This window comes from Ips typographus, linkage group LG2 (assembly GCF_016097725.1).
Source record: "Ips typographus isolate SLU linkage group LG2, UJ_Ityp_2.0, whole genome shotgun sequence".
NCBI classification, from domain to species: Eukaryota; Metazoa; Arthropoda; class Insecta; order Coleoptera; family Curculionidae; genus Ips; species Ips typographus.
This window is the reverse complement of record NC_138423.1, coordinates 6495886-6521174: the sequence shown is the minus strand read 5'-3', so window position 1 is coordinate 6521174 and position 25289 is coordinate 6495886. Positions and strand designations below refer to the sequence as shown.

Here is a 25289-nt window from a genome sequence, read left to right as displayed (position 1 = left end):
CAAAGAAATAGTCTGTCTGGTTCAAACAGTGATAAAATAAAAATTAATTTTTGTTTTCAGAATGACGAGGATCGCAAGAAAACAATATCGAGCATCAATACATATCTTGAAAAGGCCGATCGCATCTACAAACAATTGATCGCTAACAAACCGACGCTGGAATCGTTGGTGTTGAGAGTAACTGAGCACAGATCGGATAAGAAAGGTGACGAACCAGCTGCAACTACGTCGTCTAATAATAACAATAACACAGGGCAGAGCGCGGTCAGTGCGGTCCAGTTATCGCAAGTCAAAGTGAATAAAACCATACAGATGTTGGCGCAGCAATACTGTACAGAATGCAAGACCAGTTTTGAGGAACTCAGCAAAATTATTCAAAAAGTAAGTTAAATACCTTTTTTTAATTTTTTTAGAATTAATTTTTAGTAGTTTGTTTATTATCTCAGACTTACATTATACAGTGTTTTTCGGGTTTTTTAGCAAGACATCAAAAAACACGTTCAGGTCTTGTTTGCTAATATAAATTATATTTCAAAAATGCTATTATTACTATTTAAAGGAAAGGAAGGAAACATTTGTGTTATTCCACAATTATCCAAATACTTAACAATCACTAACAAAAAACGAAGAAAATATTTTTTTATTACACTTAGAACACTTTATAAACTTTAGATATTATTACTTTTTTCGTTAGAAAATTAAAACCGATTGACTGACTGACTGACTTTTTACTTTCTGACTGGTCAGCTGTCACATTACCTTCTTTAAACCCAGAACTAAACTGCTGGCCAATTGAAATAGACCAGAGAATAGTTCATATTTTTATTTTAGTTATTTTTACTGATTTTCAACTAGTAAGTTCACTTTAGAGCTCCTTATTTGATTAGGAACCCTTGAAATTGATCTAATAAGTTAATTTTCATAGTTTCAACTTTATTTTCTACTATTCTGATAAGAAAATTCACTATTTTAAGTCAATTTTCGTATTTTTGCTTTAGTTTCCTCATTTTCAACTAGAAAGTTCACTTAAGAGCTCTTTATTTGAATAGGAAACCTTGAAATGTTTCTAATAAGTCAATTTTCATAGTTTCAACTTTATTTTCTACTATTCTGATGAGAAAATTCACTATTTTAAGTCAATTTTCATATTTTTGCTTTAGTTTCCTAATTTTTAACTAGAAAGTTCACTTAAGAGCACCATATTTGATTAGGAAACCTTGAAATATTTCTAATAAGTCATTTTTCATAGTTTCAACTATTCTAATAAGAAAATTTACCATTATAAGTTAATTTTCATATTTTTGTCTTAGTTTTCTTTATTTTCAACTATAAAGTTAACTTAAGAGCTCCTTATTTCATTAGGAAACATTGAAATGTTTCTAATAATTCAATTTTCATAGTTTTAGCTTTATTTTCTACTATTCTGATAAGAAAATTTATTATTTTAAGTCAATTTTCATAGTTTCAACTTTATTTTCTACTATTCTGATGAGAAAATTCACTATTTTAAGTCAATTTTCATATTTTTGCTTTAGTTTCCTAATTTTTAACTAGAAAGTTCACTTAAGAGCTCCTTATTTGATTAGGAAACCTTGAAATGTTTCTAATAAGTCATTTTTCATAGTTTCAACTATTCTGATAAGAAAATTCACTATTTGAAGTCAATTTTCATATTGTTGTTCCAGTTTCCTCATTTTCAACTAGAAAGTTCACTTAAGAGCTCCATATTTGATTAGGAAACCTTGAAATGTTTCTAATAAGTAAATTTTCATAGTTTCAACTATTCTAATAAGAAAATTTACATTTTAGGTTAATTTTCATATTTTTGCCTTAGTTTCCTCATTTTCAACTATAAAGTTAACTTAAGAGCTCCTTATTTCATTAGAAAACCTTGAAATGTTTCTAATAAGTGAATTTTCATAGTTTTAGCTTTATTTTCTACTATTCTGATAAGAAAATTACTTATTTTAAGTCAATTTTCATCCTTTTGCTTTAGTTTCCTTATTTTCGACTATAAAGTTAACTTAAGAGCTCCTTATTTTATTAGGAATCCTTGAAATGTTTCTAATAAGTACATTTTCATAGTTTTAGCTTTATTTTCTACTATTCTGATAAGAAAATTAATTATTTTAAGTACATTTTCATACTTTTGGTTTAGTTTCCTTATTTTCAACTATAAAGTTAACTTAAGAGCTCTTTATTTCATTAGGAAACCTTGAAATGTTTCTAATAAGTCAATTTTCATAGTTTTAGCTTTGTTTTCTACTATTCTGATAAGAAAATTCACAATTTTAAGTCAATTTTCGTATTTTTGTTTTAGTTTCCTCATTTTCAACTAGTAAGTTCAGTTTAGAGCTCCATATTTGGTTAGGAAACCTTGAATTGTTTCTAATAATTGAATTTTCATAGTTTGAACTTTATTTTCTACTTATCTGATAAGAAAATTAACTATTGTAAGTCAATTTTCATATTTTTCTTTTAGTTTTCTCATTTTCAACTAGAAAGTTTACTTAAGAACTCCTTATTTGATTAGGAAACCTTGAAATTGATCTAATAAGTCAATTTTAATAGTGTCAACTTTATGTTTTACTTTTTAATAAGAAAATTTACCATTTTATGTCAATTTTCACCTGAAAAGTTCACTTAAAAGCTCTAAACTTGACTAAAAATTGAAACATAGCTAATGTTTAAAAAACCGTAAATTTGCGGGTAAATATTTTGAATCCAGAATAAAATAAAAATTTCTGGTTTGTAGTATCAAATACACTCATCAAAAACTTATTTCGGTTTGTCAGTGCCCAAAATTGAGCGAATACCGGATGATTTATATAATAGATATACATTTTTCAGAAATTTTATGTTCTCTGAGAATCTATAAAAAATTATTGGGATTGTTTTTAACGTATAATAAGTTCCACAGAAACAAGTTTGTCCGTTCTCAATTATTGGCACTAGTTTTGTAGCAAATCTACATTTTATGGAAAAATACACTATCTTAAATTTTGCTTGCATCTAGAAAAACGAGTATTCATACTTACCATTTTAAGACAAATTGCGGGCACAAATTCTAAAAAGGTAACACTTTTATAAATCCCACACAACTTAAAGATTTTTTCGAATTCGTTCTTTCTCTCCATGAAGTGAGTGAGTTTTCTGACATTTTCTGTTTGATCATTCCAGTTTAACGAAAACCAGCATTTTTGTAAACATTTTCTAGTACTGCCCTGGTTTTGAGGTTCAATTTACTAGCCTCAGTGAAAGTTTCAGTTCCGTAACTGGCCAAATACCCACATTATTAGTCAAATTGTGTTGCATGTCAGTTGAGTGAGTTTTCTTTCATTTTCTGTGTGGTTATTCCACTTTAACAAATAACAGGATCTTTTTTAATTTGTTTTAAACATTTTCCAGTACGGCACTGGATCAGGAAGGGTTAACGTGACGTCACGATTACGATATTTGATAATACTGTAATATAATCAACTGTCAAATTACGTCACGTTCCCTCTACTCGCTCCGCAGCAACATCAAAACAAACGGGACGTGTAATTCAGATATTTTACTCGGAATACGATTTTATCTTCATTCTGTACTACATGGTTCCAGTTATATTTTAATTTTCATTTTCAGGTATTGGCATCAAGGAAAGAACTTGTGAGCTACGAGCGAAAACATCATGACATGGATTTACCTGAGAGCACCTCAGTGTTTGATGATTTACGGGTGCGTATTTCATGGTTTCTTAAAAAAAAAAATATTAAAACTGACGGTTTTTTGGACAAAAATTGCTAAATAAATTTTTAGGTTAACTCTGTTCCGTGCGTTTCAAACAAATGTTACGGATGCGCAACCGCCGCCACCGAGCATTGCCTGACTCTGCTTCGCGCTTTAGCCCTGAATAAGACTAGCAGACAGACGCTTTGCTCGTACGGACTTGTGCAGGTAAAATTGCAAATAACCGACAGTAAAACAAAATAGTTTGTTGGTTTTTGTTTAGGAATTAGTGTGGAGTAACTTAAGAAAAGGCAACGTAAACAACCAAGAAGTGGTCAGACTACTACTTTGCACTCTGACCAAAGACAATCCTCAGGCGACTGAAGATCTTTGCAATATATTAATGTCCCGAATTACCAACAGTCTGAATGGATGTTTAAACAGCACCGAACTAGGTATTCACTTGTTTTATAATATTTCTACGTAGTTATTTGATTATTCCAATGTGTTTTTCAGAATTTGATGGAACTTATTAGACACAAAAACATAATTTATTATAACTCTTCTATCTATAAATTTGTTCTATTTAATACTCTGTTTAGGTCCAAGTATACGTCACGAGATGGCTCTTCTCGCCGCGATGGTTCAAAAGGAAGACGATTGTTGGGAATTGAAGCTGAGTTGCATGATGTCACTGTTCCTCAAAGCGTGCGAAGACGCTAAAAGTCCAACGGTGATGGAAAGCGTCATTTTGCCATGCTTGAAGATCTTGCAAAGCCTTATGAAAATGTCGGAACCGTCGACAGCAGCGGCTACTGCCGGAAACAGTAAAAAGTCAAAAGACAAATCGAATGCGGTCAAAACTGCTGTCGCGCCAAAGTTGAAAGCTTTGCAAGCCCCGGTTGAAGTTCGCAAGTTTTTGACCAAAACCATGGATCATTCCTTTACTGGTAAGTATTTATTTGATAATAATTGATTGTTGAGAAATTTCAAACTGATTGAATGGTAAAAAACCAGTTTTCAAAATTTAAGGTAGTGTGATGATGAAATTCATAATTAATTAAATATAATTTATACATTTTTAGCTAATTTTTTCTAAACTACTGACGTAAAACTTATTATACTCTGCTACATCAATTAAACCAGAAAGATAAATGTTATTTAATTAGCTAAATTACATTTCGAATCATAAATATTGGTAATAATATTTAAAAAATAAACAATTTAACACAAACTTTAGAAAAGAAAACTTCTTCTTACAATTTGGAGGCAAAATATGTTTTGTTGAAAAAATAGGTTTTTCTAGATTCAGTATTCAATTCAAAAGGCAGGGGGAATAACGATTAATCCCTAAAATAGTGCTTTCCAAGCCAAAAAATACGAAAAAATTAATTTTTTATAAAGTGAACATTTTTGATTTTTGGTGCTAAGTTGAAGTAATACAATCTTCTGAATAAAAAACTTAGAGAGTTTATTTCAGGTCTCGAATTAAGCAGCTGCATTATGAACATGTATGGTCTCTTGACCGTTACTCTAACCGTTTTCTAGATGTTCGACTTCGCATCGCATGAGAATTTTGAAAATTTTGGATCTCTGCATTTTTTGGTATTTCTGCGACTGTTATTTATTTATTTATCGTATGGCGCATGACAGCAATTACATAGCAGTAGACAGCCAAATGGGCAGCTATTTCAACCGAAACTTTTTGAAATTTTTTCTTATGAATGTATACTTTAACTGCAAATATCTCGAAATGTCAGTAATTTTTGGGCTGCTAACTAGCTTTATTTGGCGATCAACTGTCACTAATGCCAAAACTGACAAACATTGTTCAGAATCAGTGAAAATTTCGGTTCAGAATAGTTTTTTTGCAGTCTTTGAAACCGGTGATTGGTTTTGCAGCTCCATGACAGTTGTCACGTGAGCGTCTCAATAAACATTGTTCTAATGTCATGCTACAACCGTGAGTAACGTCAAATGTGTCAACCTTTGTCCAGAATTTGTTAAAATGACAATTTAGAACTGTTTTTTGCAGTATTTGAGTCGACAGGTTTTTAACACAATTAAAGTTATTTTGACAGCTGTCTCGTGGCTATCTAAGTAAATAGTATTCTAGTGTCACGTGACAACCGGCAGCAACGTCAAGTCTGTGACCCTTTCACCAGAATTTGTTGAAATGCCAATTTAAAACCGTTTTTTTTGCAGTATTTGAATCAAGACAGGTTTTTAGCACAATTCAAGTTATTTTGACAGCTGTCTCGTGGCTATCTAAGTAAATAGTATTCTAGTGTCACGTGACAACCGGCAGCAACGTCAAGTCTGTGACCCTTTCACCAGAATTTGTTGAAATGCCAATTTAAAACCGTTTTTTTTGCAGTATTTGAATCAAGACAGGTTTTTAGCACAATTCAAGTTATTTTGACAGCTGTCTCGTGGCTATCTGAGTAAATAGTATTCTAGTGTCACGTGATCACCGGCAGCAACGTCAAATCTGTGATCCTTCGTCTAGAATTTGTTAAAATGACAATTTAAAACCGTTTTTTGCACTATTTGAGTCAAGACAGGTTTTTAGCACAATTAAAGTTATTCTGACAGCTGTCACGTAGCTGTCTGAGTAAATAGTATTCTAGTGTCACGTGACCACCGGCAGCAACGTCAAATCTGTGATCCTTCGTCTAGAATTTTTTAAAATGCCAATTTAAAACCGTTTTTTGCAGTATTTGAGTCAAGACAGGTTTTTAGCACAATTAAAGTTATTCTGACAGCTGTCACGTGGCTGTCTGAGTAAATAGTATTCTAGTGTCACGTGGCAACCGGCAGCAACGTCAAATCTGTGAACCTTTGACCAAAATTTGTTAAAATGCCAATTTAAAACCGTTTTTTGCACTATTTGAGTCAAGACAGGTTTTTAACACAATTAAAGTTATTCTGACAGCTGTCACGTGGCTATCTAAGTAAATAGTATTCTAGTGTCACGTGGCAACCGGCAGCAACGTCAAATCTATGATCCTTCGTCTAGAATTTGTTAAAATGCCAATTTAAAACCGTCTTTTACAGTATTTGAGTCAAGACTGGTTTTTAGCACAATTAAAGTTATTCTGACAGCTGTCTCGTGGCTATCTAAGTAAATGGTATTCTAGTGTCACGTGGCAACCGGCAGCAACGTCAAATCTATGATCCTTCATCTAGAATTTTTTAAAATGCCAATTTAAAACCGTTTTTTGCAGTATTTGAGTCAAGACAGGTTTTTAGCACAATTAAAGTTATTCTGACAGCTGTCTCGTGGCTGTCTGAGTAAATAGTATTCTAGTGTCACGTGACCACCGGCAGCAACGTCAAATCTGTGATCCTTCGTCTAGAATTTGTTAAAATGACAATTTAAAACCGTTTTTTGCACTATTTGAGTCAAGACAGGTTTTTAGCACAATTAAAGTTATTCTGATAGCTGTCACGTAGCTGTCTGAGTAAATAGTATTCTAGTGTCACGTGGCAACCGGCAGCAACGTCAAATCTGTGAACCAAAATTTGTTAAAATGCCAATTTAAAACCGTTTTTTGCACTATTTGAGTCAAGACAGGTTTTTAACACAATTAAAGTTATTCTGACAGCTGTCACGTGGCTATCTAAGTAAATAGTATTCTAGTGTCACGTGGCAACCGGCAGCAACGTCAAATCTATGATCCTTAATCCAGAATTTTTTAAAATGCCAATTTAAAACCGTTTTTTGCACTATTTGAGTCAAGACAGGTTTTTAACACAATTAATGTTATTTTGACAGCTGTCTCGTGGCTATCTACGTAAATAGTATTTTAGTGTCACGTGGCCACCGGCAGCAACGTCAAATCTATGATCCTTCGTCTAGAATTTGTTAAAATGCCAATTTAAAACCGTTTTTTTGCACTATTTGAGTTAAGACAGGTTTTTAGCACAATTAAAGTTACTCTGACAGCTGTCACGTGACTATCTAAGTAAATAGTATTCTAGTGTCACGTGGCAACCGGCAGCAACGTCAAATCTGTGAACCAAAATTTGTTAAAATGCCAATTTAAAACCGTTTTTTGCACTATTTGAGTCAAGACAGGTTTTTAACACAATTAAAGTTATTCTGACAGCTGTCACGTGGCTATCTAAGTAAATAGTATTCTATTGTCACGTGACCACCGGCAGCAACGTCAAATCTATGAACCTTTGACCAGAATTTGTTAAAATGCCAATTTAAAACCGTTTTTTGCACTATTTGAGTCAAGACAGGTTTTTAGCACAATTAAAGTTATTCTGACAGCTGTCACGTAGCTGTCTGAGTAAATAGTATTCTAGTGTCACGTGGCAACCGGCAGCAACGTCTAATCTGTGAACCAAAATTTGTTAAAATGCCAATTTAAAACCGTTTTTTTGCACTATTTGAGTCAAGACAGGTTTTTAACACAATTAAAGTTATTCTGACAGCTGTCACGTGGCTATCTAAGTAAATAGTATTCTATTGTCACGTGACCACCGGCAGCAACGTCAAATCTATGAACCTTTGACCAGAATTTGTTAAAATGCCAATTTAAAACCGTTTTTTGCAGTGTTTGAGTCAAGACAGGTTTTTAGCAAAATTAAAGTTATTCTGACAGCTGTCTCGTGGCTATCTGAGTAAATAGTATTCTAGTGTCACGTGAAAACCGGCAGCAACGTCAAATCTATGATCCTTCGTCTAGAATTTGTTAAAATGACAATTTAAAACCGTTTTTTGCACTATTTGAGTCAAGACAGGTTTTTAACACAATTAAAGTTATTTTGACAGCTGTCTCGTGGCTATCTGAGTAAATAGTATTCTAGTGTCACGTGACCACCGGCAGCAACGTCAAATCTGTGAACCTTTGACCAGAATTTGTTAAAATGCCAATTTAAAACCGTTTTTCGCACTATTTGAGTCAAGACAGGTTTTTAGCACAATTAAAGTTATTTTGACAGCTGTCTCGTGGTTATCTGAGTAAATAGTATTCTAGTGTCACGTGACAACCGGCAGCAACGTCAAATCTATGATCCTTCGTCTAGAATTTGTTAAAATGACAATTTAAAACCGTTTTTTTGCAGTATTTGAGTCAAGACAGGTTTTTAACACAATTAAAGTTATTTTGACAGCTGTCTCGTGGCTATCTGAGTAAATAGTATTCTAGTGTCACGTGACAACCGGCAGCAACATCAAATCTGTGATCCTTTGTCTAGAATTTTTTAAAATGCCAATTTAAAACGGTTTTTTGCAATATTTGGTATGTGTACTTTGGTATTGTTAATTAAAGTTATTCTGACAGCTGTCACGTGGCCATCTAAGTATATAGATGATAGAAAAATAGATATCTAAGGGTACAAACATACTGGAGCAGTTCATCTCGCCGCGCTGCTCGCCGTTTCATCTCGCCATGCATGCGCCGTGCATCGAGGCTCCCGCTACCAAACATACTGGAGTTGTTCACATCGCCGTGAACTCGACGCTAGTTCGGTCTAGTCTGGAAAAATCCGCGCACTGTGGTGTGTGACCTTCAGCGGACCAATCACAGAGCGAGTTCCAGGCAGCTGCCTGCTAAAAAACAAAACATTTTGTTCTTGGAGTCGCGGCGAGGTGAAAGGCTAGGTGCATTACTCCAGTATGTTTTTCCTAATTCGTTTCAATGGTATTGTTTCATAGTCGCCGTGCGGCGAGCAGCGCGGCAAGCAGCGCGGCGAGATGAACTACTCCAGTATGTTTGTACCCTAAGTATTCTAGTGTCAGGTGATAACCTCCAGTAACGCCAAAACTGGCCAACTTTGTCGTTAATCTTCTAAAATCACAGTTTTCCTACAGTATTTGAAGGAATATTGATTTTTAACTTTAATAAATTGTTTGTTTGGTTTGGGAAAAGCTTTAAACTAATTAATACCTAACATGTTGATCTTCTTAAAGAACCCAAACATTTCTGGTAATTACACTAGCAGCCAAACTTCAAGTTTTTAAACACATTTTGTATTGTCTATTGGTTCAATATTTTTTGGTGTAGGTTGGAAAACTCGCTTACTCCGCCGTTCGCAGTCTTCATCCACCATCAACAAAGAAGAGGTCCGACAGTTATATTTATCTGAAAAATACGCAAGAAAATGGCGTAGGCGAGTGAAAAATCTACGCGAAAACGCTCGGTTACCGCTCGCCGCAACGTCCTGGCTGGAAACTGTCCTGTTTAATCCCAGCTCGCGCCAGGCCAGAATCGTAGCCTGCAACATAGTGGAAATAATGTGCTCGTCCTACGAGAGGAAAAAGGAGATCGTTACGTTGTTAACGTGTTTCCTGTCTCAGCTGTCAGACGCCGGAGAAGCTTCGGCGGAATTTTTGCAGTTGTTCCAGAACCTCATACAAGAGTCACCTTGGAAGCAATATTTAACTATTAAGGTAATTCTACTAATCGGTATTTCTTAATAAGTATGAAATGTGTCCAGCATTTTAATCGATTTTGTAATTAAACATGTTTTGACTTGAAGGGATTGCCGTTGGTTTTGGCCAAATTGATGACCCAAGAAATCGAACAGTTACATCGGCTAGAAGCCACCACTCTTACGTCAGATTTGGCTCAAGGTTATGCTCTAAATCAGTTGACGGAATTGCTAGCAGGATTTTTAGAGGATTCCGCTATTAGGCGTCAGTACAAGTCGAGATTGGTCGGTAAGTTTCATGCTCAATTATACCAATAACAGTCTAGTAAAACAAAAAATTATAAAATAATCGCTACAAAAGGTTTAATCGTATTTGTTGACTAATATGACAGTTATACGCGTTTTCTCTAGGAGGAGTTGTACTTAACTGAATATTACTAAAACTCAGACTTACTGTCATTGATTTTATTGGCATTTTATGCTGAATTACCTCCACAAGTTTTCTGATCACCTGAAGACCTAAATATGACCTAAGCAATTCTTAACAACTTAGTAACATTACGCATGTGCTCTCTAACTGGCAAAAATAGTTAGGTAGGTTTGGATTGACTGTTAGTTAAATAATTGTGGTTTTGTATAAGTAGAATGACACTCGGTCATTTTACTCATTTTTGTCATTACAAAATCAAATTTTTAGTAACAAATCAAAAACTAAACAGCTTTTAATACCTGACATAGCTTTTCTGAGATTATTTTAAAATGTTGTGTGACTGCGAACCGCGTGTTTTCAATGGCTCATTTAGAAACTTTTTGATTTTATGCATTTTTTTGTAACTTTGGAGATATTTGCCAAAAACTGCTTTGGTGCACTTTTAATCAAAAAACTAGTCTGAAACTTGAACACCCTTTATAATGGTTATTTTTGGGAGTACGAGAAGGATAAACCACTGAAAAGAACCGTCTTAAATTGCTCTTTCCAGTGATGCAACTAAAAAAAATTTAACTTGAAAATTTTATACAGGGTGGCCAAAACAAAGAAACTACTATCATTTCTGTGCCCACCCAGTATACAGCCAACCGCATGGCGGTTTTAACGTTACGTAGGTCGGTTAAGTGGTTCATTTCGAAACTTTTTATCTTAAGCTATTTTTTGTAACTCTCACAGTTTTGGAGATATTTGGAGATTTTGCCTTTGGTGCACTTTTAATTAAAAAAATAATCTGAAATTTGAACACCCTGTATAATGCTTATTTTTGGGAGTACGAGAAGGTTAAACCACTCAAAAGAACCGTCTTCAACTGCTCTTTCCAGTGACGTAACTCAAAAAAATTTAACTTGAAAATTTCATACAGGGTGGCCAAAACAAAGAAACTACTATCATTTCTGTGCCCACCCAGTATACAGCCAACCGCAGCGAGGTTTTAGCGTTACGTAGGTCGGTTAAGTGGTTCATTTAGAAACTTTTTATCTCAAGCTATTTTTTGTTACTCTCGCCGTTTTGGAGATATTTGCCAAAATCTGGTTTGGTGCACTTTTAACTAAAAAAACTAGTCTGAAACTTGAACACCCTGTATAGTGGTTATTTTCGGGAGTACGAGAAGGTTAAACCACTCAAACGAACCATCTTAAACTGCTCTTTCTAGTGACGTAACTCAAAAAAATAACTTGAAAATTTCATACAGGGTGGCCAAAACAAAGAAACCACTATCATTTCTGTGCCCACCCAGCCAGAATTATCATATATCAGAGTTTACAAAAGTCCAATAAAAGTAGGTGATGGTTGAATTTAATGCTAATTTAAGAAGCAATAACTCATTTTGGCTTTTCTTAGTGTAAAACCTTCTTGTTTTTTCTCAATTCGAAAAGCTTCCTCAAGTCAGGTACTCCCAGATTATCTGTCTACATAAATTGAATTCAACCCTCTTGACCGATATAACCAGACATGGTGTCCAGAGACAGCTGGAGAGCTACTCCTTGTCTTTAAATATTCAAATCAATTCTGTGGATTGTCAAAGCAAAAGCACAAAGTAAACATTTACCATCTCAAAAGTGTCAAATTGATGCCAAAATGCTTCCTGATATCATCAAATTGTCAAAATTGTTGCCAGAAGCTTCATCTAACCTTTAGACTGCCAAAACCATTTTTACTGTCTTTAGATGGTAAAATGGTAATTATTTATTTGATGGTAAATATTTAAATATGCTGGGTGATCTATCTTTTATTTAAAGGTTAGGAATATTTTGGTAATAATTTATGGATTGTTTTTTAATTACATACAGGAAAGCTCAAAAAAGGGCGTTGGTTCCCAGTGAATAACCTTGTACATGTGGGTATTTTCAAAATATATTACCTAGTAGCCTTGTTATTAGTGGAGAGTGGACAGTTTTTTGTTTTAAAACACAAAAAATATGGCAACTATGCCTAACCAGCATATATTTTAAAAATATGTACAAATTTATATCTGAACTTTCTCTCCTGACTTCGGATTTAGTAGATAGCTCCAGACGATGAAGGCAGTTCGTAGCAACTGTGTATCATGGGTCCGTAGGATCTGTCTGTCATGGGTTCGTAGGAACTGTCTGTCCTGGGTGCGTACCAACTGTCTGTCATTCTTCTGTCTGTCCTGGGTGCGTACCAACTGTCTGTCATTCTTCTGTCTGTCCTGGGTGCGTACCAACTGTCTGTCATTCTTCTGTCTGTCATGGGTGCGTAGTAGTAACGGTCCATCGTAGGTTCATAGCAACTGTGTATCATGGGTCTCCTTCTTCTTCAAAAAAAAACTATTAATAAGCTGTTAAAAATTATATCAAAAAATCTTACTCTCTTTCTAAAACGTGGCTATCAACAGAGAACATGATTTGAATCTGGGACCACGTTGCCTCGCTGAATGCGTTTTTGCATAGAATAAGAATCCCTGAAGCATATTTCTCCCTTAACATCTGAAATCGATTTTCGCACTCTTCCGCTAAAAATCATCCAAATTAGGAACATACCAGTAGATGGGTCATAAAATCGTTTTACCTGTCGTATTGCCCATATCATAGTAGGCTATTAATTCCCACAAATATTTCTTGAATCCTTCATCTTCAAATAGGAAATGATTCCGGTCGTAGATTGGCGGATGTTCAAATACGACGGAAATTAAACGTTCGTCGTTCATTATTACAAAATCACGATAAAAGCAGTGAAAACACACGAAAATCGATATCGTTTTCAACGTCAACCGCTCACCACCACAGCTCAAAACGAAATGAAAGAAGCGTGCCCAGGAAAACTAAGGGTGGGCGTTGACGTATTAAAATGTCAAATCTGAGCTTATTTTATTTGAACGTTAGAGGGCGTTAAAATAGTGAACAAACCTCAGAGTCGACTCCACAAAATATTTATTAAATAAGTTGTTATCTGCCTAACATGTTTCGGGTGTATTCAGATACCCTCTTGACATGGTGTACAGAGACAACTGGAGAGCTACTCCTTGACTGTAAATATTCAAATCAAGTCTGTGGATTGTCAAAACAAAAGCACAAATATCATTTACTGTCTCTAAAGTGTCAAATTGATGCCAAAATGCTTCCTGATATCATTGAATTGTCAAAATTGTTGCCAGAAGCTTCATCTAACCTTTAGACTGTCAAAACCAATACTGGAACCATTTTTACTGTCTTTAGATGGTTAAATTAAAACCAGAATGTGTTTAGCTGTCTTTGAATAGTCAAAAATGTTGCCTAAAGATTTTGGGTCATCAAAATTATTTGACTAAACTGTCAAATTAACACTTTCTCATTTAAACTATCCAAACAAATGCTAGAATCCTTGCTAGGGTCTCTAAATTGTCAGATTGTCTTCCGGTTGTCGATACTGTTGCTTGGTGGCCTTATAAATGTCTCGAAACTGTTAAATTGAAGTCAGAAGACATTAAAAAGTTTTAGAATTGTCAAAAAAACTAAAATAATTTTTATTGCTTTCCGGTTGTCCAGATTGTTGTTAGAAAACTTATTTACAGTCTCCAAGCTGTCTTATTGTATTCAGAAAACATCAGAACGGTTCTTATTGTTTGTCGATTCTCAAAATTGCTGTTTGAAAGCTGTGATATTGAAGCCATAAGACTTTCTGATGATTTAGAATTGCCAAATAAAACCAGGACGGTTCTCATTGTCTTCCGGTTGTCTGAAAGTCTTTTTACTGTCCCATAACTGTCAAATTGAAGTCAGTGTGACGTGGAATGTCATTTGTCAAAATATAATTTTTTCGTACAACGCGGTTCACCTTGAAAAATAAAGGAGGAAAATGTTATATTAGCTTTGTTCGGGTTCATGATTCTAAATCGTTCAGGAACTGTTCTCAAACTGATTTGGGCCATCTGCATGGATGGGAGTAATGCTAAATTGCTGTCTACTGATTTACAGGACTATATACAAATTGTCGTGCAAATGGTCCAAACCCATATTCGAAACAGTTCAGAATCAATAACCCAAACCAAGCTATTGAGTAGCTTTGGCATTTTCTCCACTTTTATACAAACATTTTTATGATCATACATATTTGCAGAATTTTGAGCGCATTCCGTAAATATTTAAATATGCTGGGTGATCTATCTTTTATTTTAAGGTTAGGAATATTTTGGTAATAATTTATGGATTGTTTTTTAATTACATACAGGAAAGCTCAAAAAAGGGCGTTGGTTCCCAGTGAATAACCTTGTACATGTGGGTATTTTCAAAACATATTATCTAGTAGCCTTGTTATTAGTGGAGAGTGGACAGTTTTTTGTTTTAAAACACAAAAAATATGGCAACTATGCCTAACCAGCATATATTTTAAAAATATGTACAAATTTATATCTGAACTTTCTCTCCTGACTTCGGATTTAGTAGATAGCTCCAGACGATGAAGGCAGTTCGTAGCAACTGTGTATCATGGGTCCGTAGGATCTGTCTGTCATGGGTTCGTAGGAACTGTCTGTCCTGGGTGCGTACCAACTGTCTGTCATTCTTCTGTGTGTTCTGGGTGCGTACCAACTGTCTGTCATTCTTCTGTCTGTCCTGGGTGCGTACCAACTGTCTGTCATTCTTCTGTCTGTCATGGGTGCATACCAACTGTCTGTCATTCTTCTGTCTGTCATGGGTGCGTAGTAGTAACGGTCCATCGTAGGTTCATAGCAACTGTGTATCGTGGGTCTTCTTCTCCTTCAAAAAAAAAAAAAAAAAACTATTAATAAGCTGTTAAAAATTATATCAAAAAATCTTACTCTCTTTCTAAAACGTGGCTATCAACAGAGAACATGATTTGAATCTGGGACCACGTTGCCTCGCTGAATGCGTTTTTGCATAGAATAAGAATCCCTGAAGCATATTTCTCCCTTAACATCTGAAATCGATTTTCGCACTCTTCCGCTAAAAATCATCCAAATTAGGAACATACCAGTAGATGGGTCATAAAATCGTTTTACCTGTCGTATTGCCCATATCATAGTAGGCTATTAATTCCCACAAATATTTCTTGAATCCTTCATCTTCAAATAGGAAATGATTCCGGTCGTAGATTGGCGGATGTTCAAATACGACGGAAATTAAACGTTCGTCGTTCATTATTACAAAATCACGATAAAAGCAGTGAAAACACACGAAAATCGATATCGTTTTCAACGTCAACCGCTCACCACCACAGCTCAAAACGAAATGAAAGAAGCGTGCCCAGGAAAACTAAGGGTGGGCGTTGACGTATTAAAATGTCAAATCTGAGCTTATTTTATTTGAACGTTAGAGGGCGTTAAAATAGTTTTAAGCAATTCTTTAGCAATATTTCCAAAACTTTTTGAGTTAGGGGAAAACAAAACTCAGAGTCGATCTCCACAAAATATTTATTAAATAAGTTGTTATCTGCCTAACATGTTTCGGGTGTATTCAGACACCCATCTTCAGAGGATGCAAGTTGTACAGTATGTCAATTAATTACTTACTAAACTAAGGACATGGAAGCCTACCTAGAGACTAACTAGATCACTAGTCTGCTGGCTGTCATTCTACAAGGGGGGACAGCTGAACCCAGAGGCCCTTAGCACCATTTTAGAAGTTCCATAAACCTCTAAATGCTATTGAGAACCTTCTAAAAAGTGCCAGAGGTTTCTACAAGTCTTTTAAACCTTCCCAGAGTTGTTTTAAATTGTCAGAGGCCTCTAGGGCCGTTTTGAATGTGCCAAAGACCTCTAAATACTACTGAGAACTTCCTGAAAAGTTCCAGAGCTCTCTACAACTGTCTTAAACTTTTCCAGAGTTGTTTTAAATTGTCAGAGGCCTCAGGACCGTTTTGAATGTGCCAAAGACCTCAAAAATGCTACTGAGAACTTCCTGAAAAGTTCGAGCTCTCTGCAACTCTCTTAAAACTTCCATAAAACCTCTAAATGCTGTTGACACCTTTCTAAAAAGTGCCAGAGGTCTCCACAAGTATTTTAAACATTCCAAGAATTGTTTTATTGTTGGTATATGAACTTTGATTGGTCGGTCATATTTTATATAATTTATGGTCTTAATTTATAACCTAAAACTTTAATAATTTTGACAATCAATCAATATCACATTTGATCGCCGTTTGTCATACATTTTTTTGCTGGTGATTGTGACGCAACACTAAGAAGTCACCGAACAGACTATACTTTGGATGTACAGTCATTTCAGGTACACCCTGTATGGTTACACCACAGTAAAGCAAGGAAACTTCTGTTCCTAGCAGAGGGTTCAGAATGGACGATTGATTTTATATTTCTTTTCCTAACACAGATCTCTGGAGGTTCCATCTCATGGCAACTCCAAACCAAAATTACTTTGAGCACACTACTGTATACAGGGTGGTCCAGTTTTAAATGTCAATAATTCACCAATCCATAGCCAATTAAAAAATAAGTTGACATTCATTATGTCATTTTCCTGAAATGTGCTTCTTAAGGAAAATACAGTCCTTCAAATTTCTGTTTAAAAAATCATTTTTTTTGTCATAACTGTCAGACCGTTGGAGCAATATTGATGATTGATGAAGACCCAAAACTAACCCAACCCAACTTAAAAATTGTCTTGGAAACGGAAAATTCACTTAAGAAGTTTAAAAAATATTATTGTACCCAGTTTTCATAGTTTCCAGACAAACTGAAAGACTTTAGTTTTGAAAATTGACTTTTCATGCAAATCGAGAGACTTTAATACTGAAAATTGACTTGTAGACATAAAAACTAAGTACTTTTTCAAGAATTTGTTACTACAAATTCATACATTTAAACCTTAAAAATTGACTTGAACCCCAAAATGTGACTGAATTAATGAAAAGTGACATCAGAAGCTTAAAATTTGCATTTGAAGTAAGTTTTCATAATTTTAAGACAAATTTCAATATTTTAGTCTTGAAAATAGTCTTAGATGCAGGACATTAACATTAGATTCATGAAAATTGTCTTGAAAACGAACTTTTCGTGCTTTTTACTTTGTTTTTCATTTTCTTCGAATTTTGGACTATTTTTAGTGCTTCAAAACTGCTTCCAGCTTGGAAAATCGAGTTTCAAGACTATCTTCACCAAGTTATTGACATAGCAAACTTAAAAAACAATTTTTACATTCTTCATAGACTTAAAATGGCATTCTAAGCTTTGTCACTATTAAATCGACTTCTAGACACCTCAGTGCTAAAAATTTGGGTGTAAACTAGACTGTTTTTAGTGTTTTAAGGCTGTTTTCAGTGCCTCAAATCGAGTTTCAAGACTATCTTTACAAATTTTTTGACTTATCAAGCCTAAAAGCCGGTGTGTCCACTGACCATAGTCTTGAAAATGTTATTTCAAGCTTCTTCACTATTAAATTGACTTCTACACTCATAGGTGCAATAAATTGTAGCATCTCTAAGAAATTCAGACTGTTTTTAGTGCTTTTTAAGACTGAAAAATCGAGTTTAAGACTATTTCCAAAAGTCAAGTTTCTTCAGTAATAAAAGTAAAAAAATTTGGTACCAAATGCTACAATAATAGTCTTGAGAACTAATTTTTAGAAATAAAATAGTCCGAAAATTTAATTTACTTCTAGACTTGTTGTCCAGTCCAGAAAATTGAGTTGTACATCAATTAAAGTCTTGAAAATATACTTTTGGACTCTCTTTAGTCCTAGTAAAGTCAGTTCTAGCATTAAAAGTCAACTTTTATATTATTTTTAGTAGTAAAAAATGAGTTTCATGCACAATACAATCTTTGTCTTGATTTCCGGACTTTTTTTTAGTTCTTGAATGCCAGTTTCAGACACTCAACCAGGATGGTAGTCTGAGAAAGCGAATCATAAGACCATTCCTAGTAGTAAAAAGCAAGTTTTTAGTTTTTAGACTATTCAGTACAAATTTGGACTTTCACAAGTCTTGAATGTTCAGTTTTAAACTATAAAACGATTTTTTAAATTGAAATTTGGAGGACTGTGTCTTCCTTAGGAAACGTCAACTTATTTTTTGATTGGCTATCAAATGGTGAATTATTGACACTTAAAACTGGACCACCCTGTATATCCTCAGATAAATAATTGTATAATTGACATTTAACTTGATTAGTTTGTATTACAATATTTGGTCTTCTCTTCTCTGACATTTTTCCATCTAAATATCTTCATTATTTATTTTTCAGGTGCCGTTCTCAATGGATATTTATCATTAAGAAGGCTGGTTGTACAGCGAACTAGATTAATCGATGAAACGCAGGAGAAACTACTTGAACTCTTAGAAGAAATGACTACCGGTAAGTTTGTTCACTGCAAGTTTGTTTTTTTTCTTTTTGACAGCTTAAAAACTCGCAGGTACTGAAGAAGAAACCAAAGCTTTCATGTCTATTTGCATTAAAACTGTCGAGCGATACAGTTTGCAGGACATTTTAACTCCCGTATTCATATTTGAGAGACTATGTTCGATAATTTACCCCGAAGAAAATGATATCGGTGAATTTTTCCTTACGTTAGAGAAAGATCCACAACAAGAAGATTTCTTACAAGGTACCGTTCATTATTTTCAACGTTTTTGTTGGAACTAAATTTCGTTTTAAGGACGAATGTTGGGCAATCCATACTCAAGCAACGAAGCCGGTTTAGGGCCTTTAATGCGCGATGTAAAGAACAAAATCTGTCAAGACTGCGAGTTAGTCGCCTTATTGGAGGACGATAACGGAATGGAATTGTTGGTAAACAACAAGATAATGAGTTTAGATCTGCCCGTTAAGGACGTTTACAAGAAAATTTGGCTTGCCGAAGGTGGCGACCACGATGCCATGCGAGTAGTTTACAGAATGAGGTTGATTATTACACTACGTTTTGTTCATTGGAGAGTATTACATTACAGTTTTGAATTTGCAGAGGCCTGTTAGGGGATGCCACGGAGGAATTTATCGAAACTCTCGACAACAAAGGTCAGAGTACCGTTGATAACGAGGAAGTGTACAAAATGGCCAACGTGTTGGCTGAATGTGGCGGTTTGAAAGTTATGGTTACTCGTTTGGGTGCCATCCAAAATGCTCGTCGCGGCAAACCGTTACTACAGGTAATGCCTACAGAAATGCAAATTTAAAAATGCTATACTGTCTACTGTTCTCGCGGAGTGAGTTTACCCGTGCGTCACGAAGGCTACGTCATTTATAATCATATGAATCAAATCAAGTTTTCGTCAACAAACCTGTGCTTGTCTAAAGCTTCGTCACGTTTAAAATTTTGCGTGTATTGTCAGTCAGAAAGTAGAGGTCTTTGGCTGCAAATTTGTACTAAAACAACCTTATATCAAAGCAAATCAAAAATATCTTAACCGAAATAACATTTTTTATTTATGAGAAGCTCCATTTGGATCATAGAATTCCGTCTAAATTTGAAACCTAATTTATTTACCAAAATTCGCAGAGATTTATCACCAATAAGTAGTATTTCTTTAACTTTAAGCTCTTGATTTAGGTTCTGGATGGTTACATGTTTCTCTAAAATAAATACAACAAATTAAAAATTTAATAAGACATTCTAAGTGATGCTGTAGTATCTCATATCTCATTTTCAGGTTGCAATCCACTTATTTTATTTTAAACCCGCTGGAAAACATTTTAGACGCTTATTTTATTTTTTCTATGACTATTATTAATATGTTTGAAAAAATTTTTATGAAAAATCTATAATGCAACCCAAAAATCTCATTCTCTGGAAACAATGAAATGTTAATAGATGTTTCTTACAAAAGTAGATATATTTTACTATTATTAACATATGCTATCGTTGTACATATCATATAATGTATTTCGAACATCCATTTTAACGCTTTCAGATAAATCAGTGGTCTTGGCCCGTCGATAACGTCTCGATTTACGTTTTCTAGGTGAGGAAATCATAAGATTACTTGCTTGCTTTTTCTGAATCGAATAAACAGTTTTTCGGGAAATTTCGGACAACCTTCTAGTATCAAAAAAAAAATACATCAATAAGAATATGTAAGGTCTTAAAATTTCTAATTTTCTTCCTGAACGGATGATAAAGCTTCTAAAGGTCCTCCATTGGTTTTTTCCAATTCAAAATATTCACAAAGGTTAAGAATTAACTGCTGGGATTGTTTGTGGAGAATTTTTCAAGGCATTTTCTAAAAAAATACTGTAATAGTAAGTAATTCCGAATTTACGAAAAACCAAATGGCTAAATAAAAACCATAATAGACACTCCCACTTTTTTTTCAAAACAGCTTAGTAATTGTGCCAATTTTGGTTAGGTCGTGACAGCCAACATAAAAAAAATAAAAATATTAATAATAATATTATGAAAGTACTTACAGAATGTTAAAAGCGTAGAAACAATAGCTCTTAAAAGAACTGTGGTGGTGTGGTAAATAGAAAACTTTATAAATGATTAACCACACAAAGAAACGGAAAAGAATTAATAGTAAACAAATCAAATAAATTTCGATGGTTTTCAAACTGACAATGACTGAAATAGAAGCGCTACTCAGTAAATGTTTTTTTTTTGGAAGACATTCACTTAGATATTTACCCTTTCTGAAAGTGAACAATAGACAAGGATGAAGTCAATAATGCATGTCTACTTCTAAATCACAGGGGAATGACGCACGGGTAAACTCAGACCGCGAGAACAGTATTCTACTATACTGTCAGGTGGCTTAATCAATTAAACATTCTGGGGGTATTTCAGGTTCTTTTGAAACTATTCAGATTAAGCGTCAAAGTAAACAAATGCCAGGAAGTCCTTATAGAGCCCGAATTAGGAGCTATCGAAGCTTTCCTGAGAGTTCTTCAGTTGTGCATGAAAGGAGCTACGGATTCTAGGTGAGTTTTATAACAATAATTGTATCTTTTGTTTTTTTGTGAAATCAAGACACTGACTGCTTTTGTCAGACCGATACATGATATGGAGTTTTTCTCTGTCTTTGTCAGAAACGATTGTGTCTTTTGATTTTCCCTAAATAATTGTGTATTACTTCCGTACCTGTAAATGTGGAGTTCTGAAACATTTTTGATCAGAAATCTGACTAAATGAATGTCTTGTTTTGTATGAAAAATCAAACAAAATCCTAATTACAACAATAAAATTTTAATAAAAAGATAAATGTTTGAGCATTAGCTAAATGCAATTACGAATATACATCAAGACGTTTGGTATACTCGGTTCAGTGACTTCTGACTGTTGCGGTATCTTATTTCATTAGACGAAGATCGATTCAATTGTCAGTTTGATGGTTCAATTAATGTCAGATTATTTTGAGTTTGTTTAACCGATTTTGAAACAAACAGCGCGAGTTGTCCTAAATAGAGTAGTTCTGTGTTCAAGTATAGTGAAAACAAAATAAGGAACAAACCCAGGAAAAAGTGAAGTGTTACATTTACATTAATTTTGCACTAAACTTACCAATCAGAAATGCTATTAAACTTTCCGAGAATTGATTAAAATTACCACAAAACCTTTACGGCAATTTTGAGAGTGCCAAAGACTTTCTGACAACCTTCTAAAAATGGCCAGAAGATTCTACAAGTGTCCTAAACGTTCCTAGAGTTGCTTTAAGTTGTCAGAAGACTTTAGAACTGTTTTGAATTGCCAGAGGCCTCTATGACCATTTTAAAAGTTTTATAAATTTCTAAATGCTATTGAGGAACGTTTCAGAGTGCCAGAGGCCTCTACAAGTGTGTTAAACCTTCCCAGACTTATTTTGAATTGTCAGAGGCCTTCAGGACCATTAGGAATATGTCAAAGACCCCCCTAGCTAAGTGCTTCTGACAACCTTCCAAAAAATGCCAGAAGCTTTTACAAGTGTCTTAAACCTTCCTGGGTGCGTATTCTTGAAACGAGGGAAGGGAATTATCAAGAGAAAGATCTGTAGAATGTGACTAGAACCTGCCATGTGTCAGCTTCTTCTGTCACATTCTACGTACACTTCTCTTTAGAATTCCGGTCCCTGCTTTCAAGAAAAGTTCCAGAGCCCTCTACAACTGTCTTAAACCTTCTCAGAACTGTTTTAAATTGCCAAAGGCTTCTGCTAGGACTTCTTTTCTCCATTTTGAAAGTTCCATAGATCTGTAAATGCTATTGAGAACTTTCAAAAAAGTGCCAGAGGCTTCTATAAGTGTCTTAAACCTTCCAAGAATTATTTTCAATTGTTAAAAGTTTAGATCCATTAAGAAAGTGTCAGTGGCCTCTAAAAGCTACTCACAACCTGATAAAAAGTGCCAGAAGTGCCCTATACGACTGAAAAACTTCTAAAAACTGATAGAAGCTTTTACAAGTGTCTTAAACCTTCCAAGATTTGTTTTAAATTGTCAAAAGCTTCTAGATCCATTAAGAAAGTGACAGTGGCTTGTAAATGCTACTGACCATCTTCGAAAAAGTGCCAGAGGTCCCTAAATACGACTGAAAACCTTCTAGAAATTGCCAGAGGCTTTTACAAGTGTCTTAAACCTTCCAAGAATTCTTTTCAATTGTCAGTTGCCCCAAAATCCATTAAGAAAGTGCCAGTGGCTTGTAAATGCTACTGACAAACTACTAAAAAGCACCAGAGGTCCCTAAATACGATTGCAAACCTTCTAGAAATTGCCAGAGGCTTTTACGAGTGTCTTAAACCTTCCCAGATATGTTTTAAACTATCAGATGCCTCTAGAACCATTTTGGAAGTGCCAGAGCTCTCTAAATAATACTGCAAACCTATAAATTGCCAGAGAAGTGTCTTAAACCTTCCAAGAATTGTTTTAAATTGTCAGATGTCCCGAAATTCATTAAGAAAGTGCTAGTGGCTTGTAAATGCTACTCACAACCTACTAAAAAGCGCCAGAAATCCCTAAATACCATTGCAAACCTTCTAGAAATTTCCAGAGGCTTTTACGAGTGTCTTAAACCTTCCCAGATATGTTTTAAACTATCAGATGCCTCTAGAACCATTTTGGAAGTGCCAGAGCTCTCTAAATAATACTGCAAACCTATAAATTGCCAGAGAAGTGTCTAAAACCTTCCAAGAATTGTTTTAAATTGTCAGATGCCCCGAAATCCATTAAGAAAGTGCCAATGGCTTGTAAATGCTACTGACAACCTAGTAAAAAGCGCCAGAGGTCCCTAAATACGATTGCAAACCTTCTAGAAATTGCCAGAGGCTTTTACAAGTGTCTTAAACCTTCCAAAATATGTTTTAAACTATCAGATTTCTCTAGAACCATTTTGGAAGTGCCAGAGCTCTCTAAATAGTACTGCAAACCTTCTAGAAATTTGCCAGAAAAACCTTCCAAGAATTGTTTTAAATTGTCAGCTGCCTCTAGAACTATTTTGGAAGTGCCAGAGCTCTCTAAATAATACTGCAAACCTATAAATTGCCAGAGAAGTGTCTTAAACCTTCCAATAATTGTTTTAAATTGTCAGATGCCCCGAAATCCATTAAGAAAGTGCCAGTGGCTTGTAAATGCTACTGACAACCTACTAAAAAGCACCAGAGGTCCCTAAATACGATTGCAAACCTTCTAGAAATTGCCAGAGGCTTTTACGAGTGTCTTAAACCTTCCAAGATATGTTTTAAACTATCAGATGCCTCTAGAACCATTTTGGAAGTGCCAGAGCTCTCTAAATAATACTGCAAACCTATAAATTGCCATAGAAGTGTCTTAAACCTTCCAAGAATTGTTTTAAATTGTCAGATGTCCCGAAATTCATTAAGAAAGTGCCAGTGGCTTGTAAATGCTACTGACAACCTACTAAAAAGCGCCAGAAATCCCTAAATACGATTACAAACCTTCTAGAAATTGCCAGAGGCTTTTACAAGTGTCTTAAACCTTCCAAAATATGTTTTAAACTATCAGATTTCTCTAGAACCATTTTGGAAGTGCCAGAGCTCTCTAAATAGTACTGCAAACCTTCTAGAAATTTGCCAGAAAAACCTTCCAAGAATTGTTTTAAATTGTCAGCTGCCTCTAGAACTATTTTGGAAGTGCCAGAGCTCTCTAAATAATACTGCAAACCTATAAATTGCCAGAGAAGTGTCTTAAACCTTCCAAGAATTGTTTTAAATTGTCAGATGCCCCGAAATCCATTAAGAAAGTCCAGTGGTTTGTAAATGCTACTGACAACCTACTAAAAAGCGCCAGAGGTCCCTAAATACGATTGCAAACCTTCTAGAAATTGCCAGAGGCTTTTACGAGTGTCTTAAACCTTCCAAGATATGTTTTAAACTATCAGATTTCTCTAGAATCATTTTGGAAGTGCCAGAGCTCTCTAAATAATACTGCCAACTATCTAGAAATTGCCAAGTCCCCTACGAGTATCATAAACCTTCCAAGAATTGTTTTAAATTGTCAGATGCCTCTAGAACCGTGCCAGAGCTCTCTAAATAATACTGCAAACCTATAAATTGCCAGAGAAGTGTCTTAAACCTTCCAAGAATTCTTTTAAATTGTCAGATGCCCCGAAATCCATTAAGAAAGTGCCAGTGGTTTGTAAATGCTACTGACAATTAAAATTAAGCTAACATTTAACAAGCTAACATTTTTGTTCTGTTAGCTTCGTGCAACCGGACATTAGTTTAAAAAAATTTTAAGATGATTGAACTTTCTATCCTAAATTCTAAGGGTCGCCCCGACCTAAACACATAATGTGAACTATTTAGTATTACTTTAGTCTTAGTGTTTTTTTCTCCATAATAAGATTTTTTAAGCACAACAGTAATGTTTGGC

General features: G+C 34.7%; 3 protein-coding genes and 1 long non-coding RNA gene across 7 annotated transcripts in view; 1 reads left to right on the top strand and 3 right to left on the bottom strand.

Annotated features, from left to right (window-relative positions):
• poe (E3 ubiquitin-protein ligase-like protein poe) overlaps nucleotides 1-25289 on the top strand; it is a 121917-nt gene that overhangs the window by 74743 nt on the left and 21885 nt on the right. Inside the window, exons 62-74 of one of the 2 annotated variants that reach the window (XM_081972490.1) lie at nucleotides 61-205; nucleotides 254-381; nucleotides 3628-3720; nucleotides 3802-3939; nucleotides 3995-4166; nucleotides 4314-4661; nucleotides 9732-10117; nucleotides 10207-10387; nucleotides 18744-18854; nucleotides 18913-19104; nucleotides 19156-19399; nucleotides 19462-19645; nucleotides 21280-21413. In XM_081972490.1, coding sequence (XP_081828616.1) covers nucleotides 61-205; nucleotides 254-381; nucleotides 3628-3720; nucleotides 3802-3939; nucleotides 3995-4166; nucleotides 4314-4661; nucleotides 9732-10117; nucleotides 10207-10387; nucleotides 18744-18854; nucleotides 18913-19104; nucleotides 19156-19399; nucleotides 19462-19645; nucleotides 21280-21413 — 2456 coding nt within the window. Of the gene's footprint in view, nucleotides 1-60; nucleotides 382-3627; nucleotides 3721-3801; nucleotides 3940-3994; nucleotides 4167-4313; nucleotides 4662-9731; nucleotides 10118-10206; nucleotides 10388-18743; nucleotides 18855-18912; nucleotides 19105-19155; nucleotides 19400-19461; nucleotides 19646-21279; nucleotides 21414-25289 lie in introns of both variants that reach the window. The other variant, XM_081972489.1, reaches the window with a different exon arrangement.
• LOC145724327 (uncharacterized) lies at nucleotides 12509-13550 on the bottom strand. 2 transcript variants are annotated; one of them, XM_081972505.1, is made up of 3 exons: nucleotides 13121-13550; nucleotides 12920-13064; nucleotides 12509-12863 (listed from the first exon to the last, which is right to left on the bottom strand). In XM_081972505.1, exons 1-3 carry the CDS (start codon nucleotides 13257-13259, stop codon nucleotides 12587-12589), a joined length of 561 nt encoding a protein of 186 aa, XP_081828631.1. In that variant the 5' UTR covers nucleotides 13260-13550; the 3' UTR covers nucleotides 12509-12586. The 2 variants fall into 2 exon arrangements, with proteins under 2 accessions (XP_081828631.1, XP_081828630.1); XM_081972504.1 differs by having other exon boundaries at nucleotides 12509-12866; nucleotides 13121-13537.
• On the bottom strand, nucleotides 14889-15892 carry LOC145724326 (uncharacterized). 2 transcript variants are annotated; one of them, XM_081972503.1, is made up of 3 exons: nucleotides 15549-15892; nucleotides 15348-15492; nucleotides 14889-15282 (listed from the first exon to the last, which is right to left on the bottom strand). In XM_081972503.1, the coding sequence occupies exons 1-3, from the start codon at nucleotides 15685-15687 to the stop codon at nucleotides 14967-14969; spliced, it is 600 nt and encodes a 199-aa protein (XP_081828629.1). In that variant the 5' UTR covers nucleotides 15688-15892; the 3' UTR covers nucleotides 14889-14966. The 2 variants fall into 2 exon arrangements, with proteins under 2 accessions (XP_081828629.1, XP_081828628.1); XM_081972502.1 differs by having other exon boundaries at nucleotides 14889-15285; nucleotides 15549-15890.
• The window catches only part of LOC145724330 (uncharacterized), a 111200-nt gene continuing 105431 nt past the window's right edge, over nucleotides 19521-25289 (bottom strand). Inside the window, exon 2 of the long non-coding RNA XR_014176983.1 lies at nucleotides 19521-19777. This is a non-coding gene — a long non-coding RNA (uncharacterized LOC145724330). The remainder of the gene's footprint in view (nucleotides 19778-25289) is intronic.